Here is a 26,368-nt window from a genome sequence, read left to right as displayed (position 1 = left end):
TTTGGAGCCATTTGATTAGATTCACTATCAGATCACTTACATCATGGTAATTTTTGTTTTCCTGACTTGAAGTAAGAAAAGAACAAACAAAATTGAAGAAAGACAAATGAGCTTCTTTTATCAATATAACACCTTAATTTGACATAACATTCTGAGTAATATGTGAGTTATAATATGGACAGCTTTGGCCTTTCATTCTGTCATTGTTTCTTAAAAACTGAAAATAAACATGACAAGGTTCTCTACCGAATTTTGCTGTGTATGTTCACTACCACTGACCAAAGGCTACATTCTACACTATTAATCCATATTTAAGTGTCAGAATGCCAGAGTCACTCATAAAGAAAAAGAAAATGACCAGGACTTGCTTTGCTTGGCACTAGGCTAATGGTACCCCTCTGCAGAAAAGAAACCTATTCTTCGTGTGTTTAAGAACTGTGTCCCCTGCCACCTGGCACAGCTGAGTAATGTGAAATCCTTCTACAACACTACAGTATCTCAATTTTCAATACTAACACAAAAAATTTGAAGTAAGTGAAAGGATGGAGAATAATTTATGACACTAATGCTTTTATCAAAGAACTCAGGGTCTTATCTGCCTGCTTTCTGAATCTAAATTCCAAGGAAATGGGAGGACCAAAATCCACGAATTCAGAAAGAAAATTTAAATGGTTAAAAAGTTCTCTCTGGCACTCCTGAATCCTCAGAGAAATATTAAAAGTAACAACTTCAAATGACATGTTAAAATAATATAACAATAAGATACAGAATACTGAATAACCTCCTGGTAACAAAAGGGAATCATTAATGAAATCCAGAAACTTGAAAAGCCACATATTATCCAATAATCCAATAATTTTCATCACCTTTTTCATGAAAAATATTTAATAAAGCAGCTATCTAAAAAAAAACATTCATTTCTTTTTCCTCTGGTAGGAGCCCTAATGAATGATCGAGGAGCCCAAAGTTAAGTAGCAAAAAGAAGAAAGTAAAAAAAAAAACAAAAACAAAAAACTGGACATCACCAACTGGATATCAGCTCAGAAAGATTAATGAGCTGAAAAGTACTAACAACACAACATCCAACTAAAGTGATAGAGAACAGTAAGAGTCACATCATTTTATTAATAAGTAGCATATATGATATGCATACATTTTCACATAGGCATATAATTCAGCCTAGAAGCAGACCCTTGCCTTAGAATATTCCTTACAATTTCTTCCCCCAAGATTGTTAAAAAATAAAACAAATAAAAATAGAAAGCATTTCTATGATGAATTTCCATAAAAAAATGTCTTTGACTGAACAGTCTAGATTCTTTTCTCTAAGGTTTACACACCAGGATTTTGAGTGAAGATGGGGTTTTTCCAAATAATACATTCCTTCTCCCATAGGCCCCTGTTTCCTCTTCTTCCTCCTCCTGCAAGTCTAAGCTGCAATGTTACTTCCCTTGGACACCTCTTGTGAGCTCTATGGCCCAAGTTTAAGTCCCATAGCACCCAGGCTTGCCCTATCTCAGTAAAACGGGGTGGATAATTTTATTTATGAAAATTCCAAGAGCTATTCCCTTGGAGAGGACACATTCAGAATGTGGAGCATCATTCTGAATAGCACTCCCAGGCTGCATGTGATTAAGAGTCTCTGAGCATGGGCTTCAGCAGCCTGAAAGAGCAAGAGAAAAGGGTGAGCATGTTTTCTATTCAGTGCATCAGCAAAACCCCTGGGCCAATTGTCAGAAAACCAATGACAAACATCCACATTATTTGATGTTTTGAGATGTAGACAGGGAATGGTTTATTCATTTTGATTTATTATTGGGAGTTGAGACAGGAAGTGGCAGGAATCAAGGTGGTTCAGAGTTATTCGGATTATATTTTTTCCAAGAGTTTTATACCTAACTGTGAAAGCTGCACCTTTTATTAAAATCATTCCTTTAGAACTAAGCTTAGAGTAGATTTTTTTACCTAGACCGCTAGGTTGTTAGATCAAAGGTTAAAGTATACATTGACTGGACATGATTCAAAGAAAAAGTAGAGCTATCCTGGATTCAAAGTGCCAACCAAACACACACACAGAATTATCTGACTTCATTAAATTAAGGAACCCGAGGAATGTCACTTGTAAAGGTATAAAATGAAATCTAGTATAAAACTCATCTCTACAAACCACCAAGTTTTTAAAGAAATGGTTAGAGAGAGGAGGTCAAATCGGATGCAGAGCTATTCCTGCTGCATCTGCTCAGTTTGATGGGTTGAGGATTTGGCTAGTGCTACAGGGCTTGCAACATAGCAAGCTTGGCAACCACTGGTAATGCTGCTTTGAGAAGCGTGAATAAAGCAGAGAGTTAAGAACCTGGACTCTTGACTCACACAACCTGAGTTTAAATGCAGGCTCACTATGAAAATTTGGGCAAGTTATATACTTTATGCTTCACTTTTTTCATCTATACAATGAAAATAATAATAATAGTTTACTAAAAATATTATAGTGGCAATTATAAAAATATTTAATATGTAACACAGTATCAGACATTTAGTAATCCTTCAAAAAATGTTATTTACTTTCATTATCATTACCAGTAGTAATAGACACCACCAGAGAAATGTGAGTAGAGTACTGTTCCAGGTACAAGAAGAAAGGATTCTGAATGGAGTCGAAGTAAATGACCAAAATAGAGTCACCAGCACCCATTTCAATAGCTGACTATCTCACTGTCTTCCATTTGTGAAGAGAAGCTGAAATTCATGTTCAACATTCCAACCAATGGATCAACAAACAGAAAGAAAAATCTCTAATTATGATTTAAGATAAGAGAAATTCTGTAGATAGTCAGCAACTAAGGGTCATGGCTGCTGCTGCTGCTGCTAAGTCGCTTCAGTCGTGTCCGACTCTGTGAGACCCCAGAGACGACAGCCCACCAGGCTCCCCCGTCCCTGGGATTCTCCAGGCAAGAACGCTGGAGTGGGTTGCCATTTCCTTCTCCAAGGCATGAAAGTGAAAAGTGAAAGTGAAGTCGCTCAGTTGTGTCCGACTCTTCACGACCCCATGGACTGCAGCCTACCGGGCTCCTCTGTCCATGGGATTTTCCAGGCAAGAGTACTGGAGTGGGGTGCCATTGCCTTCTCCGAATAAGTGGTATAGCATTAGCTATTATCGTTTTTAAGTCTCTTGAGGGCAGTGTTAGTGACTCAGTCATGTCTGACTCTTTGTGACCCCATGCACTGTAGCCTATCAGGCTCCTCTGTCCATGGGATTCTCCAGGCAAGAATACTGGAGTGGGTTGCCATTTCCTTCTCCAGGGGATCTTCCCAACCCAGAGATCGAACCTAGATCTCCCGCACTGCTGGCAGATTCTTTACTGTTTGAGCTACCCCTGGAAGCCTCTTAAGGGCAGGGACTGTATCAAATTCAGCACTATATCTCCAAAAGTATTTAAATTATCAAGTAAATACTAGATAACTGTTAGGAACAATGAAGAACAATCTTGAATTAAATAATTGAGAACTGTTAAGAAAAATGAAAAATAATCTACAGTAGCTACAGTGGGGATGTGATAGAAAAACTAACAAGATTAGCCCATGGCTGAAAAGACAATGAAGGAGAAAAAGGACATGGATGCCCCTGAGATACCAAACCTGTATGACTGAGAGAGTAATAATGGGATTTTGGGAAGTCCAGAAGGGAAGCCATTTACGAATAAAAGGGAAGTATGGAATGCTTGGCTTTAGATACCTTGAGGACAAAATGACAGTGAGTCACAACAGCTTTGACAGGACTGAAAGTCTGGAAAGGAGCAGGAGTGTAGCCATGATTTTGGAAGATGGTTACATAAAGGAAACAGCAGAAGAACCATAAGGATACTGATGTAATTGAGTTTTTTCATTGGGAATACTTTCTCTCCATTGAATTCAAATTAGTTAGGTGGTATTGTGTTCACAGCCATCATCTCATCTACATCAGTTTAAATATTATAAATTATAGTTAAGCACTGAAACTTATATGCAGTTACAAAACCACATTTTAAGAGAGTAAAGAAATTCAGCCATTTGATTGGGCTATCTTTATAATTAAATAGTAAAAGATTTAAAAAAATGAAAGTAATAGAAAATAACTTAAAACTTACCCTGAATCACAAAAACAGTTCCACAGACCTTGGCCATGACTCCAGAGTAAGCGATTAAAAACTCGGTTGAAAATCCTATACAAATTCACTTCCTCAACATCAGGTACCTTCCAGATACGTGGAAGAACTGTGCGGACACTTGTTTTTACTATGTCCAAAACCTAGTGCAAAAACCAAAATATTTAAAAATCTAGGTGTATAGGTATGTGTCTAGAATTCAAAGATGAATATATTTAATTCAAATATGACTACACACACACGTACTGACTCACTTATTCACTAAAAGACAGCACAGAATTAAAAGTCCAGAAACAGATCCAGTATTTATGAAACTTTGGTATATGACGTAAGTGGTAAGTCTGACCATTGGAGTAAGAAGACATTAAATTTAAAGTAAATCAATAAACAGATTTTTTTTAAATAGTAATATTCTTGAAAAAATAGCTGAAGCTGAAATCATTACTCAATCCACAAAAATCAACTCTACAGTGATTAGGGCTTTAAGTTTGAAAAATAAGCCATTAAATATCTTAGTGGAAAGTATTAGTGAATATCTTTTATCATGGGTTAGAAAAAGATTACTTAAATAACAAAAAAGTATAGAATATAAAATATTAACAGATTTTGATTATACTAAAATTAAGAACTCTGGACATGAAAAGATATCTTAAAGGCAATAAAAGATCAAGTTACAAGCTAGGAAAATACATTCAAAACATATACATCTAACCAAATAATAGTATCAGGAGTATATAATGAATGCCTAACCAATTGTTAATATACACACCAACAAATTAACAGAAAAAAATGGACAAAAATACATAATTCACAAAAGAAGAAAAATATGCCCAATAAACATAAAGAATAAAAATTGAGACTATAATTAGATATCATTTTCTATCCATTTAATTGACAAAAATTAAAAGTCTGACAATACCAAGTATTGGAGAAATATGGATCTATAGTATCTCAAACAAAACTGGCAGGAGTACAAACTGGAAAATATTAGCTGGGCATTAACTCCTAAAGTTGAAAATGCATATATCCTATGACCCAGCAAGTTTATTCCTAAGAGAAAATCTCCCATAGGTTAAAAGCAAGAGCATGTACAAGAATGTTCATACAACTGGTCACAATTGTAGACACCTGAAGAAAACCTAACCCTCCATCAGTGAGAAAGTGAATAAATAAATAGTCATAGGCTCATTCCCTTAAGACTTTTATACAGCAGTTGAATAAAATAAAAGGGCACATAACAGAGCATCTTAATTATTATAGGTTAAGTTTTTACAAAATACATACCAGTCAATACATACAAGGTGAGACTTTTTATATAAGTAAAATAGTTAAATTTTTAAAATACTTATGAGGAATACACATAGATATAATAAGATCATATTAAAAAAGGGGGGTGGGGGGGACTGAGGAATACCGAATTCCAGAAAATGGCTACCTGAGACATGAAGGGCCAGGGGGATAGGAAGGGAGTCATTTGATAAGATCATAGGTTATTGCCAAAATCCTTAATTTGGGTGTTGGGTTCACAAATGGTACAGTAACTTAAGAACACTATTTAATAAAAGCAGGCCACATATGGACCAGAAATGAGAGAGTGTCACAAAACAATGGCTAGGATTAATCTAATTCTACGCAACTAAAATCCTGCTGCTGCTAGATAGATATTCTAAAAAAGTATAAATCCCAGAAAGCTACTTTGTCTAGTTTGACATATTTAATATTTTTTCAATTCACAAATTTCCAATGAAATGTTTTCTTAAAAAGTAAATATCACAAATATAGTATCCTAATTTCAATCCACCAAAGTAAATTTTTCATTTATTTTATTCATCTCATATAAGGAACTGACTGTAAATATGACAGTAAAAGATGAAAAAAGAACAACTTTCAAACATAAAGGCTGATAGAAGATACGGTTTTTTTTCCATAGGCACAAATGTATAAGAGAATTGGAAGCAGATAGAAGAATTTAATTTGTTTCTCTTTAAAACAGCCATATTTAAAGAAGTGATATTAGTTCTCTCTGATGAAGGCAAATTTAGAATCAACATATGTTTAAAAATCAATTCAGGAAAAAATATCTCCAAATAACATTTTATTTATAGAAGAATATCAACTACAGCTTCTCACATTAGTTGTGTAAGCACCACGGTGCCGTCCCTTCCTGCTCCAGCTTCTTTCTGTGAAGTGGGAACAGTATGTAAACTGAGAAAGGATCAGGGGTGTGTGGGTTGAAGGGGAGAAGAATGAGGAAAGATAATGCCATCTGTAATAAGGCAGCTTGTGAAAAAAACTGTCCCAGAAAACCTTATTACAGATAATGAAACCTTAATTATGAAGAGGGATTTTAAATTTTTAATATGAATTATTCACAATAATACTGATAAAATATGCACATCAGACATTAATTCACACCTTTTTTTTTTTTTACAATTGCAGTTGAGCTAATAGTTTAACCTCTTATATTTTTAATGTGGAAAACAGGACTTACGATTGATGTGATACAAGAATCAATACTAGCAGTAAATGGTGAATTTTAATCAATGCTCTTCTCAATTTTTCTTCCTCCTTTCTATGTATTAGTGAGTAATAATTTACCCAAAAGTCATAATGCAAGAAGAATTTTAAAAAGTAGCAAAGATAATCCATAAACTGGTTTTAAGAATAAATATGAGTTCTATATAATAAATGAAATTAAAGTGTTAAAAAATGTTAACGATCTTCATTTTGTATTCTATTATTAATTATTCAACTTTAAAGTAACAGAAGGCTTCCCCACTAGCTCAGTGGTAAAAGAATCTGCCTGCAATGCAAGAGACATAGGAAATGATAAGAAATGCAAGTTTGATCCCTGGGTGGAGAAGATCCGCTAGAGCAGGACAAAGCAACCCACTCCAGTATTCTTGCCAGGAAAATTCCATGGACAGAGGAGCCTGGCAGGCTGTGGTCTATGGGGTCACAAAGAGTTGGACACGACTGAAGCAGCTAAACACCCACGCACACAAAGTGACATAGCATTTGAGATGATAGGTCATTCATTTCTTTCTGAATATGTGCACAGTGAAATGCATATGATGCATAAGAGCCAAAGAGGAGGGTGAATCGCATGTACAGGCCGCTTGCTCCATGCCAGGTACGGCACTAGTACATCACTTAGAGGAGACTCTCTTGGCCACCACTCTGTTTATGTTTTATTTTTAATTTTGATGGAATTTTAAAGCATGATGGCCTAATATACTAGCCTTGCTGCTATTATTTGTTGTTTTAGTTAATAAGTCTTCAATTCTTTTGTGACCCCATGGACTATAGCTCACCAGGCTCTTCGGTCCATGGGATTTCCCAGGCAAGAATACTGGAACGGGTTGCCATTTCCTTCTCCAGGGGATCTTCCTGACCCAGGGATCAAACCCACATCTCCTGCGTTGGCAGGTGGATTCTTTATCACTGAACCACCTGGGAAGCCAAAACACATGGCTAAAAGCAGCAACTTCAGAAAGTGGTCAGAGAGTTAGGGGTGGGGAATGCAGCTGCTCCACTCCTAATGTTTCCTCCAACACGAAGATGGATAGACCTTCAGGTCTCTTGCATGCCAGCAAACATCACTGCCTGAGGGGTGATTTTCCGGACTGTGGAACTAGCATGGTCTGGGCAACCCACAAATTTCTTTCTTCTTTGCCAGAGTGCCTACTGGAAAGATTCTTTTGCTTCCTTTGCCTTTCAATTTCAAGCTCTGGTCCTGGAGAAAGGAGTGGTTTAGAGAGACCTGTAATTTGGAAACCATAAGGGAATAAAAATCAAGGGATCAGGAGCCCAAACTCTTCATCTTTCCTCTGAGTCTTCATATAGACTCTCCACTGCCTGTGTTCACCTGGTGAATTTCCATGTTTTACCTCAAACATCACTTCTTCAGGGAGACCTTTGCTGCTGCTGCTAAGTCGCTTCAGTCGTGTCCGACTCTGTGCGACCCCATAGATGGCAGCCTACCAGGCTGCCCCATCCCTGGGATTCTCCAGGCATGAACACTGGAGTGAGTTGCCATTTCCTTCTCCAATGCATGAAAGTGAAAAGTGAAAGTGAAGTCACTCAGTCGTGTCCGACTCAGGGAGACCTTTACCTGTCACTACATACCTTATGATCCCTTAATGCCTAATTCTACTATTAATAATTATCTCACTTTATTTTAATTTCCTGTGTAGTTAATGGAGATTGTCAGCTACATAAAAAGAAGAATTATACCTACCAGGTCCTCAAGGCCCAAGACAGGCCTAGCACTTAGTAGGTATTTGTTTTAGTGAAAATGCTCCTTGCAAGGAATTCAAACCTATGTCAACAAGGTCAAAATCAGAGCTAACACTTATTGAGGGCTTACAATGGACAAAGCACTGTTCCAATCACTTTTACAGACAGCAATTCATTTAATACTCAAGATAAAAACATTGAGAAAGATATGAATTGTCCATAATTTCTTTCCAAAAATCTTGAGGCTAGATTCCACAATCATAAACATTATATTTCTATAGGAAAACATGTGAATACTCAAAGGAAGAGACAGACAAAAATAACTTCCTGTCATGTCCTTGTCACTGAAAGAGTTCAGGTGTGTTAGATTTTGCTGCCTAATAGTTTTGAAAAATGTTTTAGTTTTGAAAATGTTTGGATCTCATTTTATAGGTGAGAAAATTCAGGCATAGAAAAGATAAGGAACTTACCCAAGATCACACAATTAGGTAACGGATAGCATTGTAGCTGGACCCTTGTTCTTAACCACTACCCAGCAATACTTCAGAATTAATTTGATCTGTCCAGGGGACAACAGCAAAATCAGAAGATAACCAAATTGTCTCTGCTTAGATTCAGATTCACCTTCAGTCAAGCAATACTTGAGAAGGTGGGTGGAGTCACTGTGTACATACAAGGCTACGCAGGCATGCCCTCCAGCAGAGCCATGGAATCCATCAGGGACCAGTTTGCTTAAAAGGCCACACAGATGGGGAGACAATGCCTGCACCTCTAGTAAAACACCAACTGAATACTTTTAGGAAGGCAGAAAACAGGCAAGAAATCAGACTGGAATGAGGCAAATTAGTGTCAGTACTATTTGCAATGCTATTTGATTTTCTGGGTGCTTTGGTGTTAAAAGCAAATGGATGGAAGATGAATAATTTGTGAAACACAAAAACAAGTGGTCAGCAAGGTGCCCTTTGTGTTTATCTGTGGACTCAAGTGAGGCTAACTTGTAGAATATGGGTATCCACTTACTGACATTGTGACTTTTAAAAGCATCATGATCCAACATTAAGCTCTCCAAGGGAAAAAATAAATGGGAGATTCAGTCAATGAAAGCATTAATAAAATGAAAAGATATGTCTTTTCCATATGAAATACAGCACATTTGAAAGCATAAAGCACACAGACAAATTCATATTTTGCAAGTACATACAGATGTTGAATGACAAACTGCTCCATATGGCTGAACAGTTGGTCCTAAATTAAAATAATGGCACGAGGTGAGGGAGGTTTAGAAATAGCATTAAAATCACTACATGCTGCACTAATGATGCATGCAGCAGCCAAGGCTATAGGGTAAAGGCATCTTTGCTGATGCAAAATGAACGGCCTGTACAGCATCTGTGTCAGCGCAAGTGAAAAAGAGGTAGAAAATAAGAACATCAGAGGGATGGTATGGGGAGGGAGGAGGGAGGAGGGTTCAGGATAGGGAACACATGTATACCTGTGGCAGATTCATTTCGATATATGGCAAAACCAATACAATATTGTAAAGCTAAATAAAATAAAATTAAAAAAAAAAGAACATCAAAATCCATGCAGAAGCAGCTACTGTAGGTATTTTTAAAACTGTTATTTAGAGAAGAAATACTTGATAAACAAGGATTTCTTAGAATCCTAAAATAAATGTAAGTATAATACAACCTTTTTACCACTACTTGATATCAGAGAAAAAAGCTCTTCAGAAAATATGGCATTCTTCACCACCCAACATCACGGTAATATTTTCATACTTCAGGTATATTCCTTACAACTGCATTCTTGGGAGAAGGCTAAATTATGCTAGTGTGAAGTTACCACAACATGACATTAAGTAAGATTAGCTGATTCAATTTTCACCTAGTGAGGATTATTTTCAGTAGTTTAGTCCCACATCATTGACCTTTAAATTTTACACCCATTAAGGAAGTTTTTAAATAAGATATGTGGAAGCGTTTGTGTGTGTGTCGCATTCTAATCTGAGAGTTTCACAACATTCTAATGAGCAAGTAGCAAAAGCTTTGATACTAGAATGGAAAAAGTAAAATACATATTTCAACAATGGTTTCTAATGAAATTAAGAGATTTAAATGAGTCTTGTGCATTCCACATTTAGAACTGTGCTTGGGACATTGTAGTCTCTCAATTAATATTGTTAAGTACATGCTTTGATGTGCAAATAAATGAATGAATGAATGAACAACTCTCAAAATCCCCAACAGTGCCCAGTATAGTTCTTGTACAAAGTTGGCAACCAATAAATGTTTGTCACACTAAATTTTATCACACACAACCATTGTGGCAGCCTTGGAGATATGCCATTTGAATCAACTAATCTCTAAGAGTGCAGTTAGCTGACAGCATCCCCATTGAGGATCAATGATTTTACAACTTCAAGCCAAGTTTAGGTACTCCCCAGACTGCTCTTGGCCAAGGTTGAGCATGGCTGAGATACCAGAGGGAAGCCATTTCTGCCCAGTGTGATCGCTCTCACAAGCAACTTGTGTTCTGGGCTCCCAATCAGCCTGACAGGTCTTACTCAGAACTTCTCTAGTCTGAACTTCTTCCTCCCCAGTCCTCCTGTTTTCCATTCACTGGTGTCAGACCAGCTCCAGTCAGAAGGCTCTTCCTGCCTGCTCAAACTCTCTCCACCTTTATCTTTCTTGTATGTCTTTCCTCAGAAATTTCTTTCACTTCTAACTCTGTCATATGTCTGCTTTCCAGGGGACTGAACTGATATAGCCATCCAATAATTATTGACTATACTCATAGTCCAAAGAAAGATAGTTCTGATTAATGCACATCTAGATGTTAAATTAGTTAAGTTCTTGGTCCTCTAAGTGGGTAACTTTTAATAATACCTAATTCTACTTGGGCTCGAAATACACTGTGGACAGTGACTGCAGCCAATGTATTAAAAGATGCTTGCTCTTTGGAAAGAAAACTATGACAAATCTAGACAGCATATTAAAAAGTAGAGGCATGATTTTGCTGACAAAGGTCCATACAGTCAAAGCTATGGTTTTTTCCAGTAATCAGGTACAGACATAAGAGTTGGACCATAAAGAAAGGTTGGGAGTGCCAATGAATTGATGCTTTCGGTGCTGTAAAAGACTCGAGAGTCCCTTGGACTGCAAGGAGATCAAATCAGTCAATCCTAAAGGACATCAAGCCTGAATATTCATTGGAAGGACTGATGCTGAAGCTGAAGCACCAATACTTTGGCCACCTGATGCATAGAACTGACTGGAAAAGACCCTGATGTTGGGAAAGATTGAAGGCAAAAGGAGAAGTGGGTGCCAGAGGATGAGATGGTTAGATAGCATCACCAACTCAATGGATATGGATTTGAGGAAACTCCAGGAGATAGTGGAGGATAGAGGAACCAGGTGCGCTCCCGTCCATGAGGTCACAATGAGTCAAATATGACTTAGCGACTGAACCACAATTCTACATTCCAAAGTTGATCCACATTTCTAGGTTTCTTTTTATTTTTCTTTGATGCAGTTTCTTAAGCAATAGCACATGTATCAAACAGATAGTCCAATGAATGGTTAGCATGTTACAACCCAACAGACAAATTTTCAGATCCCTTTAGTCTAATATCAACATGTAAAAGCTTTTAAATTTTTTTCAATACAGTTTGCAACTTATTATTACACTGGCTTTCTTGTTGTCAAATATTTTTACTTGAAATTTATAAACACAATTGAGCATGACACCCTTAAAACACAAAATAGTTTCACCTAATTCATAAATAGTACTACTATCAGACACATACATCATTTGATCACTCTGTATAATCATATCACATGTAAAAAAACAACAGCATTTTCTAGAATTTATTGTTGCATAGGGTGAGAGATAATGCTCCAACTTAATTTTTTTACAAATCATTGATTATTTTAGTATCATTTATGGGAAAATTTATCTTTACTCCATTAATTTGAAATGTCATATTTATCAGGTATTAATATCTTATGAATATTTTAATCTGTTTCTGGGCTATCTGTTTTAATTACCAACTTACTTATCTATCATCTAGGTTAGAAAAAATACATTGTACTTACAAAAAGATTCAGCATTCCAATAAGAGGTTCCTTTTTTAATGAATCAAGGCCACGTACAGTCAGTGACTCGGAGAACAGGAACTTTGGGCTTACAGAATGTTTTCAATCTACCTCTGCTACCAGCTTTGCTACACTCTCCTGAACAGCACTTGGCACGTGACAGGACACTAAGTTGTCCTTTGTTGAATGAGTTAATACTTAATTCTGGTTTCAGTTTACTCAGAGGAAAATATTTCAAAGGCATCATTTGATCAGTGTCAACTTTCACCTTATTAGCAATACATTTCAGAAAGGGGAAGTGATAGTTTGCATTATTTAGGGATACAACAGCTTCACTATAGCTACTAAAATAGCACAGATCAGATCAGATCAGTTCAGTCGCTCAGTCGTGTCTGACTCTTTGTGACCCCATGAATCGCAGCACGCCAGGCCTCCCTGTCCATCACCAACTCCCGGAGTTCACTCAAACTCACGTCCATCGAGTCAGTGATGCCATCCAGCCATCTCATCCTCTGTCATCCCCTTCTCCTCCTGCCCCCAATCCCTCCCAGTATCAGTCTTTTCCAATGAGTCAACTCTTCGCATGAGGTGGCCATAGTACTGGAGTTTCACCTTTAGCATCATTCCTTCCAAAGAAATCCCAGGGATGATCTCCTTCAGAATGGACTGGTTGGATCTCCTTGCAGTCCAAGGAACTCTCAAGAGTCTTCTCCAACACCACAGTTCAAAAGCATCAATTCTTCGGCACTCAGCCTTCTTCACAGTCCAACTCTCACATCCATACATGACCACAGGAAAAACCATAGCCTTGACTAGATGAACCTTTGTTGGCAAAGTAATGTCTCTGCTTTTGAATATACTATCTGGGTTGGTCATAACTTTCCTTCCAAGGAGTAAGTGTCTTTTAATTTCATGGCTGCAGTCACCATCTGCAGTGATTTTTGAGCCAAAAATAATAAAGTCTGACACTGTTTCCACTGTTTCCCCATCTATTTCCCATGAAGTGATGGGACCGGATGCCATGATCTTCGTTTTCTGAATGTTGAGCTTTAAGCCAACTTTTTCACTCTCCACTTTCACTTTCATCAAGAGGCTTTTGAGTTCCTCTTCACTTTCTGCCATAAGGGTAGTGTCATCTGCATATCTGAGGTTATTGATATTTCTCCTGGCAATCTTGATTCCAGCTTGTGTTTCTTCCAGTCCAGAATTTATCATGATGTACTCTGCATATAAGTTAAATAAGCAGGGTGACAATATACAGCCTTGACGTACTCCTTTTCCTATTTGGAACCAGTCTGTTGTTCCATGTCCAGTTCTAACTGTTGCTTCTTGACCTGTATACAGATTTCTCAGGAGGCAGGTCAGGTAGTCTGGTATTCCCATGTCTTGAAGAATTTTCCAGTTTGTTGTGATCTACACACAGTCAAAGGCTTTGGCATAGTCAATAAAGCAGAAGTAGATGTTTTTCTGGAACTCTCTTATTTTTCCGATGATCCAATGGATGTTGTCAATGTGATCTCTGGTTCCTCTGCCTTTTCTAATAGTGACTCTTAAGTTTTGTATCTCCATATACAGCCTTAGCTCTGAACTCATATATACAATGACACATTCAACATCTGCATTAGATGTCTAATCAGTGTATCAACTTTAGTATGTTCAAAACCAAAGCAAAACAAAACAACAGGGAAAATAAAGCCCTTTTCTTTCTCCAGTGTACACTCAATTCAGTTATCAACCTAGCTAAGCAATGGCACCCCACTCCAGTACTCTTGTCTGGAAAATCCCATGGGCGGAGGAACCTGGTAGGCTGCCGTCCATGGGGTCGTGAAGAGTCGGACAGGACTGAGCGACTTCACTTTCACTTTTTACTTTCATGCATTGGAGAAGGAAATGGCAACCCACTCCAGTGTTCTTGCCTGGAGAATCCCAGGGACGGGGGAGCCTGGTGGGCTGCCATCTGTGGGGTCGCACAGAGTCGGACACGACTGAAGTGACTTAGCTTAGCTAGCTTAAGCAACCATTAGTTCTCAGCTCAGTTACTCTAAAAACCATAGAGTACCTAGTCTCTACTTCTGTTCTGCCATTTTCCATTTACCCTTGTTCTGTTCTTCACAAGTAGCTCTCATGATCCCTCTAAATTAGAAACCATACTATGTAACTCCTCTGCTCAAAAATTTCTGGTGGTGTTCCATCACTTGGAATAAAACCCAAAGTATTTCCCCAGCCTGTAAAGCTATGACCTGATCCTGCTTATCTATTCAACTTCAACTGTCACCAACACATCACACACTCTTGACCAGCACACACCAACCATCCTGTCAATCAGGAAATAAATGGTGTCCCCTATGTCTCATGGACAGATCAGGCTAACTTATACCCCAGGCCTCTGTATCTGTTCTTCCCTCTGTCTAATGCAATGTAGCTAGATGTCTACATAGTATTTTTCTCATTTCATTTAGGTCATCTTCCCTCAATTTTTAATCCTGATTTATTTTCCTCCACAGTACTTAATACCACCATACATTCTGTTATATATTGATTTATTATCAAACACCTTAACTAGAATACAACTCTATGAGACAGTAGTATTTTTTTAATCCACTTGTTTATTCTCAGAACCTAAAATAGCACCTGAAACATAGTAGATAACAAATGTTTGTAAAGGAAACTAGGAAACAAATGAGCATGTGTACAGTTTGGTTATGAATGTGGTTTAATGATCCTAGGTTAATACATAATCCAAAAGAGCAAAAACCTGTTTGGGGGTATTCATTACTCACTTTTCGTTGTTTTACAGAATCCAATTTTATGAGCCAATATGAAGCCACTTTTGTTTTATGATACTTCCAGTTATCAATGATCTGTTTGAGGGAAGACATATTAAGAAATTTAATGTAGTTAATTTGTGAAATGAAAACACCATAATACTATTTGAAATAAAGGATGCCTACTTTCATTAAAAAAAAAAAAGAATGCAAAGATTTTTTTAACATAAGGTAAAGAAGCCATCTGAATTTAAAGTTTTTCTCTTCTTGCTGTAAAAAGCAAACAATCTTTAATTAATGAAACTCAAATGTCTTCAGAAATATAAGGACTGGGAAGAAGCCAAAACTATAGGTTTTTCATTTTAATTCCAAGAACTGTATTTATAGCATCATTCATTATAACAAAATATTGAATAGCACATTAGAAAATAGCCTATATATAATTAGGATTCTATTATCCCCTTTTATTTTTTGGTGCAAATATGCAAAATATCTGAATATATATTCTAGTTATATACACTATAACAAATAGATTAAAATAGTTGCTGCATAAGTAAACATGTTGTAACTAATCTAATGTCTAATATATCAATTATATAAGCCTATACACATGTTCTTTACAGAACAACCACAGTTATCCACAAACATTAGTTTTACCCTCAGATTATCTAATTTTTCATCCACCTGACTGAAAAATGTAGTATACAACTTACATCTTAAGAAATATAAACAAAATGTCTGGTGCAAAAACACAACCTCTACTCTGTTGAATAAGATAACAATGTCAATAGAAATATATCTGGCATAATGCTTTACAACTAATGTTCATTCTTCTTCCTTCTCCCTTGATGTAACAAATAGCATCTCATTTGTGAACAAGATACCATTTTCACTTTTTAAAATATATATATAACAAACACAAAGCATAATATTTGGAGGTTTTGGTTATAACTATGTTATGATTGCAAAATACAAATTGCCATTATTGATTTTTAACTACAAAAGTCTTTTTTATTATTGTTTTCGGTTGTTTTGTTTCTAGACAATGCTTTAGATAGGTCTGCTGCTGCTGCTGCTGCTGCTGCTGCTGCTAAGTCGCTTCAGTCATGTCCGACTCATAGGTCTACACACACACACACACACACACACACACACACACACAGAAGTCACTCAGTCGTGTACGACTCTTTGCGACCCCATGGATTGTAGCCCACCAGGTAAAGTACTGCTAAAAAGTGAAAAAAAAGCCAACTGCATGGCTGTGGTTTCTATCCTACGACTGGCCACTAGATGGTGCCTTCTCCGGGTGAAAAACAAAACGAAAAAAAAAAAAAAACCCCAGAAACCAGAAAACAACATTCTATTACTGAGAAATTATCTAAGAATGACAATTTGAAAGGATGTTTCAATGAAGAAATATCAATAGAACTTTGGGTGAAGAAATGCTATTTCACTCGAATATTTTACTATCTTGGACCTTCTTTCTAAATCAGGAGTAAGTTACCAACTTTAATGTGAATTTTAGGACTCTGCCATTTTAGAACATTCCACTGGGTGGCGCAAATGCATATGTAACAAGAAAACACACACCACGTAAGCCATTTCAAAATTCGACTAATACCATTCAAGGTATCATATTCAAACATTTACTTCATGCCCATGGCCCACTTTTTCCCTTATTATCTCATTCCATATTAAATCTTTCAAACTCTTTATAGAAGCAAGCTTAACTTGATGTGTCTTTAATCATTCGGAACAAATAACTATTTAACACTAATTATTTTCAACTTGATGAAGCATCATTAAAATAGGACTATACACTAAAAGATATTTTGCATTGCTGATTATAAATGTGATCTAATTGTTCATGAATCATAATAATTCAAATAACCCCTGTATCTTCTAAAACTTGTGGAGGTCATTTAAGTTTACTATGTCACTGGAGATAATGACATCAGGAAACAAATTTTAATATTTTAGGAAGAAGAATAAAAATGTATGAGCTCCTTGGAATTTTATATACATCAAATACTCACATCTTCTATCAGAATTAATGATTCTGCATCTGATTTTCCTGGAAACCGGATCTTCATATCCTTGAGAACAAATAAGGTCTGACTTGTTAGATCATCTTCTTGTTCTTTTGGTCTCAGTTTCCGCAAAGACTCACTCTTAAATTTGAAAGAATACAGATATTTGGAGGGGGTCTTATTTCACTGTGTCACTATAATCTAAAAGATATGTCTAGGTAAAAACGATGCATTTTCAATTGAAAACATAACGATGAAAAAGGAAGAAAATAATGTTTTTGCATTTCTTCTTAGCATTAAAATCTTAGGATTAAATGGATATGATTCCCCAAGAATGTCTTTCATGCTTCCACACAGTTGCATTTTATGTAGTTCAAAATACCCAAACAAAAACATGAGTGTTTAAAATTTTTCATTTTCTACATATATCTCAGGCAATTCTTGATTAGCAAAAAAAAAGAAAGAAACTTGTTACCAAGTGAAATTCATTCACTTATACTTTTCATATTCTTTCCTTTGGAAGCAACATCCACATTAAATAAACAAACTAAATAAGTCATTGGTCTATGTGAAGGTACATGGAGGTATCTGCTGAGTTGGCCAACAAGTTCATCTGGGTTTTACACCTGATTGAACTTGTTGGTCAACCCAATATTTGAGCATTTACTAGAAAACTTGGTTGCAAAAAAGTTCACTGACTTCCTCAATACTGAATCTCTAAGATTTATGCTAAAGGAGGAAATATTATATATATGTATATATATAATTCTATATGCTAATTTAATATACAGAAAATGTTATTAAAAATTGCATATTTCAGTGCTCTAAAGATAATTTACCAATAGTTAGTTTTTTAACTTATTTATCAATAGTCCCATTAAGGAAAATTTTCCATAAAACAAAATTCCCCAAATTCAGACACACTGTACAATCAATGCAAAATTACCCTACTCCATGAGCAAATGGAAAATAAATATATTCTCAGTGTTCGTCCTCAAGTTTTGTGATATAGTGAAGCTGGCCTTTTAAGAATCCATACTTGGTTATAGGTGAAGAAAGAGGAATAATCCAAATTCCAGGAGACCAGGAGTTGAATAGAAAGGATTTGATGTTCAATCTGTCCTCCTCCCAGCTAATCCCTCTGCCACCTAATTCCTGAGTACAGTGCTCATTTCAGGGCAGCAAAACAGAAGACTTACCATCAGAGAGTCAGAGGAGCTGGCATCATTACTTTGAGGCAGATGCCTCGTGTAGGAGGAGGCACGGTTTAAAGAATGTGACCGAGACCCTGAAGTCGGCCGGGATGCTGATATCACTTGTTGAGCAGAAAAGGGGCGGATGTCTGCACAGGATGGTGACTGAGAAGAGATGGACCGAGGACAACTGACTGAACGCCTTATGGAGCCTATGGATGATGAAGAAAAGGGATGGTACAGTAGCAGAGTTAGTAGAAGTCCTCCACTGTATTGTATCTATACAAACTAATGATTAGCAGGGTGACTTGTTTTTTTAGTTTCTAAGTCATGTCTGACTCTTTGTGACCCTATGGACCATAGCCCACCAATCTCCTCTGTCCATGAGATTTTCCAGGCTAGAACACTGGAGTGGGTTGCCATTTCCTTCTCCAGGGGATCTTTCCAGCCCAGGGATCGAATCCATGTCTCCTGAATTGGCAGGCAGGTTCTTTACAGCTGAGCCACCAGAGAAGCCCTAGAAGGGTGGCAGTAAGTGTCAAAGCATCGGCATCACCATGAGAATATAAATTTGGAGTTATTTCTTCAATTTAAACAGTGAACACAGTGCAGAACCCCTGTCATGTATAAAGAATGGCTCTTGTGAGAATAATACTTAAATAGTACCTTAGTGTTCTGTTCTTGAAACTTGACAAAAGGACCAGAAGAACAGAAAGCTAACATGTATGGAACACATTCTACAAAGCAGGCATCATGCTAGGTGGTACACTATTATCTTTGTTCTCACAGAAACCCTCCGAAGTACAAATCTCTATCATGTGGAGACTCAGAAAGATTTTGTCACATGACAGGAAGATTGCCAAGTTCAGTTCTAAACCCTGACTTAATGCCAGCACACTCCCTTTTTCTATAATATAGACTGGTCACTTATTAGAATCTGCGCAGATGTTAGAAACAGAATATTTTACAGCAGGATTCATAGGGGCAAATGAATAGGGGAGAATGGCCAGGATAAATTGATGTTATCAAATTTAGGGCCCATGAAAATAAAATAATAATAATAATGTGTGATGGTGTGCTCAGTTGTATCCGACTATAACCTGCCAAGCTCCTCCGTCCAAGGAATTTTTCTGGCAAGAATACTGGAGCAGGTTGCCATTTCCTACTCTAGGGGATCTTCCCAACCCAGGGATTGAACTCGCATCTCTTGCAGCTCCTACATTGGAGGGCGGGGTGATTATCACTGCACCACCTAGGAAGGATGCAATTATTGCAATAATAATAATATAATAGAAGAAAAACAAAGATTATATAGCTGGTTATTATAAAAGTAGTACTAGACAGACAAGTCCTTATTCACAGGACAGACGAATTTTAAAAATTAGATTTAAATTACCATAGTAAAATATTTAAATGAAGAAAAAAACGTCTGGATCAATGATTGTTATCAGAACAACTTAAAAAATCATAGAATATCTTCTATGCTTGTGCAAATTGAGAACATTTAAAGGGAGAACCAATTATTCCTGACAAATTTTAATGCCTGACACAAAGAAATAGAATGTTATTCAATACTATCAACATCTATAACTTTCCTAGCACATATGTTCTATATACCCTCCATTGTATATTTTCTCTCTGCTTAGGAAATATATCACTCTTCATTAATTAAATAATTTCATAAAACTCACATGAAGGCAGGTTCAATACCCAAATATTTCTCTTCAATAGCTGTTGATAAAAATGTAAACCTTTATAAAGGCAATGGACTTGAGCCTTATATTTAGAGATGTATTTCTAAAGGATTTTGAATTGATGATAAGTCTAATAGTTCTATTTAGTTCTGCAGAGTATAAAAAAGTATACTCATTCAAGCTATAAAAAATGTCAAACAAATGAACAAAAAAAGCTTCCATTTGTTCCAACTGTTAATCTCCTTCTAAAAGTCACACTAGTTTTTGAAATGGCACTTCTAAAAAGGGCTGTGTGGGAAACATACCATTGGTCAATCTTCTCCTAAGAAATACTCATAAGCATGTACTAATACATATACCTTGGCCCTGCTTTCTTCAAGGGCTTATGATGGTGGTTTGGATATGTATAATCTGATTATAGCTGCAGAAGGGAAACAAGACTTTTTCTTGAATCACAAGAGATTTTCATTTTTTCTCCTGCATACATTAGAATTCAGACAGAATAACTAAGTAGTTAGATATGTCAGTGAAATTTAGGTAGACTAACAAAAAATGGTTGAAACTTTCATGCATAAATTATCTGAGAGAAAATACTTCATACAGTTTTGCATAGGACTGCTGCTGCTGCTGCTAAGTCGCTTCAGTCGTGTCTGACTCTGTTCGACCCCATAGACGGCAGCCCACCAGGCTCCCCCGTCCCTGGGATTCTCCAGGCAAGAACACTGGAGTGGGTTGCCATTTCCTCCTCCAAAGCATGAAAGTGAAAAGTGAAAGTGAAGTCGCTCCGTCGTGTCCGACTCTTAGTGACCCCATGGACTGAAGCCTACCAGGCTGCTCCGCCCATGGGATTTTCTAGGCAAGAGTACTGGAGTGGGGTGCCATTGCCTTCTCCCTACCATATATCAAATCAAAATATATCCTTTGGTACTGTAACAAGTTTAAATTTCCTATATTAACCCCCTACAACAGAAAGCGTTGTACATAATCTGAATTTTTATCCTCAGTTATCAACATCTGTTTGGAGAGAAAATTCAAGGAAGGCTTGTGGCTATAACATTCCTTAGTGTAAGATTAAAAAGAGAATATAAGAAATTGAAACCTTTGTTGCAATTCTTAATGGCTATGAAAACAAAATACAACTAATAAGGAGAAAGATATTAAGTGAATTAGACAAGCTTTAAAATGTAAATTTATACTTAAAAACATTTTTAGTACACTCTTGTCTAATCTCAATTTATTAAAACTACTGGTCTCAGAAGAAAAAAGAATCTGAGTACAAGAACCCTAGTAGTTTTTCTCATCCCTATTCCATCCTCTGTCAGTTCATGCTGTTAGGGACACACACATTAGCCAAGAGGAAAGGGGCTCCAAAACCGATTAAATCTGGGCAGAACAATGTCAGCTTCCAAAAGAGAAACAGAGCCATACTTACAGAGACATACTGAAAGTACTTAAGGAGTCTTTAAAATAAAGGAAATAATGGATAAAAGAGCTTACAAACTCTGAAACAGGTGCTCAATAAACATAAATTAAAAGAGTAAATAAAAAATGAAATATAATATACTACTTCCCCTCAAAACATAAAAGCTGTCAAAGACAGGAAGTATTTTTATGGAATAATTTGAAAGTAAAAGAAAGATCATTTAAAATCTTCATATATTAATTCTGCATTGCTTATGCATTTTCCCCATAAGTATGGAAGGCCGAGTTTATCAGGAAACTACCATATTAAGCCATTGCTGCAGACAGAGCAACAGAGGCTCAGAAATGTGTTTACTGAGTGACTGAAGCAGTCCCTTGTGGAGCTCTGGGACAGTGGAGGACAAGGCAGTCAGAGAGATGAGTGACAGAGGTTAAGAAAAGCCCTGCATTGGAGACAACATCAGGAAGGGGTATCCGAACGAGCCTGGGCAACACCAATACCAAGCTGGATATCTGGGGATGAAAGAAGAATCAAAGACACAACACTGGACATTGGGATTGAAAAAGGAATGAAAGAGAGAGAAAATGGGGAAAGAAATAAAGGAAGAAAGCAGAAAAGGGCAGCAGGAAAGAAGGAAACAGAGAAGCTGGTTGGTGGTTCTCCTGAATACTTCCTGTACACCAAAGTCCTGACTGAAGTGCTTACCCGTGATGAAAATGGGAGGGAACAAAACTTCAACTATTTCACAATTGTGTGGCTCACAGATACATTCAATTCAAATACCAAGAGAGAGACACATTTTTTGAAATAGGGGAGAATATAAAACAAAATGAATGACAGAGTGGGGAACGGAATGAGAGAATATTGGGGCTTAAAAGAGAATGCCATCAGCAGATCAACCGATCATCATGAGGCATAGGTTCAAAGACTCATGCAGAAATTTAGGACTTAACGAAGACTTTGAAATATGGAACAGAAGACTACAGAGATCCTTAAGTCAAACTCCTTTTGTTTCCCATTTGCAGACCCCGAAAGGGATTGTGGGATCCAGACCTAACTGAGGTCTGGTTGGGGAAGGAAGTGGGGTAGAATCTAGGTCTCCTCACACAAGGGTTCATTTGGCCCAAGGTCTTTTATTGAGTTCAGTGATTTCAATTCCATACTTCTTCACATAACAGCTAAGCTAGAAGAATTTAACTTACTGGATGGTTGGATTAATTTGTAGTGGTTGGACTGCTTAAGATTATATGTAACTTGCTTTTCTCTTTTCTTATTTTGGTACTCGTCTTTTTCATTTTCGTCGGATTCTGAAGAGCTGTTGCTACTGCCATAGCTGCTGTCACTGCTGTAGTACTTCTGTCTTTTCATGATCTCGGTACTCTCAGGCATGGAAGACAGAGGCTAAAATGGAAGGAAATGTTTATTTTGTTAGAATTCAGAAAGTCTTATGCACATGAGTAGTTTAGCATTTCTAGTTTCCCACTTGGCAAATAGATGAGGAAAAGGAAAAAAGGTGGCAGGTTTTATTTTCATGGGCTTCGAAATCATTGCAGATGGTGACTGCAGACATGAAATTAAAAGACACTTACTCCTTGGAAGAAAAGCCATGACAAACCTAGACAGTGTATTAAAAAGCAGAGACATCACTTTGCTGACAAAGGTCCATATAGTCAAAGCTATGGCTTTTCCAATAGTCATGTATGGATGTGAGAGTTGGACTATAAAGAAGGCTGAGTGCTGAAGAATTGATGCTTTTGAACTGTGGTGTTGGAGAAGACTTGTGAGAGTCCCTTGAACTGCAAGGAGATCAAACCAGTCAATCCTAAAGGAAATCAACCCTAAATATACATTGGAAGAAATGATGCTGAAGCTGAAGCTTCAATACTTTGGCCACCTGATGTGAAGAGCCGACTCATTGGAAAAGACCTTGATGCTGGGAAAGATTGAGGGCAGGAGGAGAAGGGGACGACAGAGGATGAGATGGTTGGATGGCATCACCAACTAAATGGACATGAGCTTGAGCAAACTGCGGGAGATAGTGAAGAACAGGGAAGCCTGCTGTGCTGCAGTCCATTGGGGTCGCAAAGAGTAAGACTCAGACGCTGACCAACAAAATGTTCAAAATCACTCAATAAATGTGTATATGTGTATGTGTGCATGTGTGTTTGTGAGAGAGAAAGGAGGAGGAGAGAAGGAAGAAAAAGAAAAGCAAAAGAGGCAAAAAATAAAATAAGAAAGCAGCAGTCCGATAAGCTATTATAAGTAAGATAATTCACTATAAACAAAACAGGCCACATCTTAAAACAGTCTATGAGACTATCCACTTGAATAATGTGCAACAAGAAGCGAGATATTCCTCACATGTCTAACTTCATTATGGACACTTTAAGAAACAAAATTTGTAGTTAGTTTTCCACGTTTCCCATTGGCTCATGTCTTTTCTTGGAGGATTCCTACCTCTGACACATAGGGTCTGGTCATAATGGAACAACATTGCTTTCCATTGCCCACACTAATTTTAAAAGGAGATATAAAAATTTCAGTATTACATAATTTTTTTAGAAAATAAGTGCTATGTAGATGGGTAAGTTTGTAAAGATTCAAAATGCCCTGATATCATGTTCCAGTATCTCTATCAGAATCACCTGTCGCTGAATCTCCCAGTCAATGTGTTTCCAGTGATGACAGCGGAAGGAATAAAACATAAGGGAAGTGGGGAATCTGCACTTCAGAAAGAATGTGCACAACCAAGTGGAGTAAGTCAGTTTCGTAACTTAGTCATTTTAAAAGACAATTACACATGCTATACGCCTCCTATTCCTGCTAGGGAAGGTTCCTGCAGTTGTATACTAGTTTCTCGTTCTCTGTTAAATCAAACAAAAATGTTTTGATGTTAGCATACCCTGCAATGAAATCCTTGGTTACCCTGGGATTTCATGGAAATGAGGAATGTCTTCTTATGTAGCAGTGTAGGATGGAAAGATAAAGAAAGAAAAAGCATTTCACAAAGTGCCTAGAATACACAGTAAGCCAAAGCACAGTCTTAAAGTCACTGTCTTAGCAAAGGATGAGAAATAAAGCAGGGAATTAATTTAATACACTAAAGTACCAACTTGTGTTTAAGATATGTTCTTCTTTTGATAGTTTAATATTTACTGAGAGCTAACCATGTTCAAAGAGATACACAGAAAAACATTTACCAGTAACACAATCTTCAAACATTTTGATAGTCTTGGGGAATATGAATTCTAGAGAAAGGATGTTTCTTCAGAAGTCTAGCATACCCAGAAGAAACAATGGCACAATGAAGCTTGCTAGTAGTACCTTCCTTCAGGTAGGCAAGCAGCTTTAAAGTTTCTTAAGGAACTTGACTACATAATGAGCTATTTGAGTCTACAAAGAATCGCAAACAGAAATGGACTGCTAAATCTTTGTTTCATACATGCATTTGGGACTAGTTAAAAATACATTGTTTAAGCAGTAATTAATAAGAAGTCATAGCAAATAAACTCCAAACAGTGCCTTAACTACAAAATGAAATTTGCAAACTGGTACTGAGTTCTAACACAAACCATATCATTCATTTTTTTTTCATATCATTCATTTTTATGTCCAACTGTATTATGAATGGGGTTGCATATTAAATATATATAAATGGCATAAAGAATAATAAAACAAATACCAAATACATTCTACCTGACTGAAGAACAATGATAATACTTTATGTGATATTATTCATGTATACACAACTGAGCGAATAAGCACTTATTTATGTATTTAATACCTAATTAATATTTCTTATATTCTTAAATAATTGAAACTTTGTTTCTCCTAGTACCAGTTTCATTTAACCTTGATTACCTTCAATTATTCTACCAGTAAATACATTGGAAATCAATATTTGGTGTGTGATAACATCACTCTAGCTCAGTCGGTAAAGAATCTGCATGCAATGTAGGAGACCCAGGTTCGATTCCTGGGTCTGGAAGATCCCCTGGAGAAGGAAATGGCAACCCGCTCCAGTATTATTGCCTGGAGAATCCCATGGACAGAGGAGCCTAGCAGGCTACAGTCCAGAGGGTCGCAAGAGTCGGACATGACTTAGCGACTTAACTACTACTACTAACTACTAACATCCCTCTAAAAGGAAAGGCCGTTTTGAAATTTAGTATACTCCAGACCCTCAGTGTACAGGATGTTAGAAGTTTTAAAAGTACTTTTATTTCAGATTGATTATGTAACTTTCAGTACTTCAAAATATTTCTAGTGTTAATAACTACAGGAATTAATCAATTCATTTCAAGAAATACATTGCTGTGCTGTGCTATGTGCCAAATTGCTTCAGTCGTGTCTGACTCTTTGCAACCCCATGGACTGTAGCCTGTCAGGCTCCTCTGTCCATGGGATTCCCCAGGCAAGAACGCTAGAGTCGGTTGCCATTCCCTTTTCCAGGGGATCTTCACAACCCAAAGATTGAACGTGTGTCTCTTATGTCTCCTTCATTGGCAGGTGGGTTTTTTACCACTAGTGCCTCCATTGTTAGCCCCTACTATTTGCCTGGAATAAGAGGGGTTGAAAAATACACAGTGTGAATTCTGTCCTCTTGGAGGTAATATTTTTATTTGGATGATAAGCCTTATTTGACGAAGCTAAACAAAATTATAAGACAGTAGAAGGGTGACTTAGAGCCTTTGCATTTGCAAATCTTCCACAAATATTGTGCACCCAGGTTGCCTCACATCTGGTTTGCCAAATTGCTAAATAATTAATATACAAAGTCTAGAA

At 37.0% G+C, this 26,368-nt stretch overlaps 1 protein-coding gene across 12 annotated transcripts in view; it reads right to left on the bottom strand.

Moving 5' to 3' along the window:
* The window catches only part of TTLL7 (tubulin tyrosine ligase like 7), a 151,457-nt gene that overhangs the window by 23,311 nt on the left and 101,778 nt on the right, over positions 1-26,368 (bottom strand). For 10 of the 12 annotated variants that reach the window (XR_011565827.1, XM_070786230.1, XM_070786226.1 and 7 more), the window contains 5 exons: positions 22,786-22,984; positions 18,473-18,678; positions 17,280-17,414; positions 15,259-15,339; positions 4,125-4,285 (listed from right to left, as the gene is read on the bottom strand). Coding sequence is in view for 11 of the 12 variants with exons in the window: in XM_070786230.1 (XP_070642331.1) it covers positions 4,125-4,285; positions 15,259-15,339; positions 17,280-17,414; positions 18,473-18,678; positions 22,786-22,984 (782 nt within the window). In the remaining variant the exon portion in view is untranslated. Of the gene's footprint in view, positions 1-4,124; positions 4,286-6,850; positions 7,906-15,258; positions 15,340-17,279; positions 17,415-18,472; positions 18,679-22,785; positions 22,985-26,368 lie in introns of those variants that run through there. The other 2 variants (XM_070786232.1, XM_019957216.2) reach the window with 2 other exon arrangements.

This window comes from Bos indicus, chromosome 3 (assembly GCF_029378745.1).
Source record: "Bos indicus isolate NIAB-ARS_2022 breed Sahiwal x Tharparkar chromosome 3, NIAB-ARS_B.indTharparkar_mat_pri_1.0, whole genome shotgun sequence".
Lineage (NCBI taxonomy): Eukaryota > Metazoa > Chordata > Mammalia > Artiodactyla > Bovidae > Bos > Bos indicus.
Note: the sequence above shows the minus strand (reverse complement) of the source record. Positions and strands in the feature narration are given on the sequence as shown.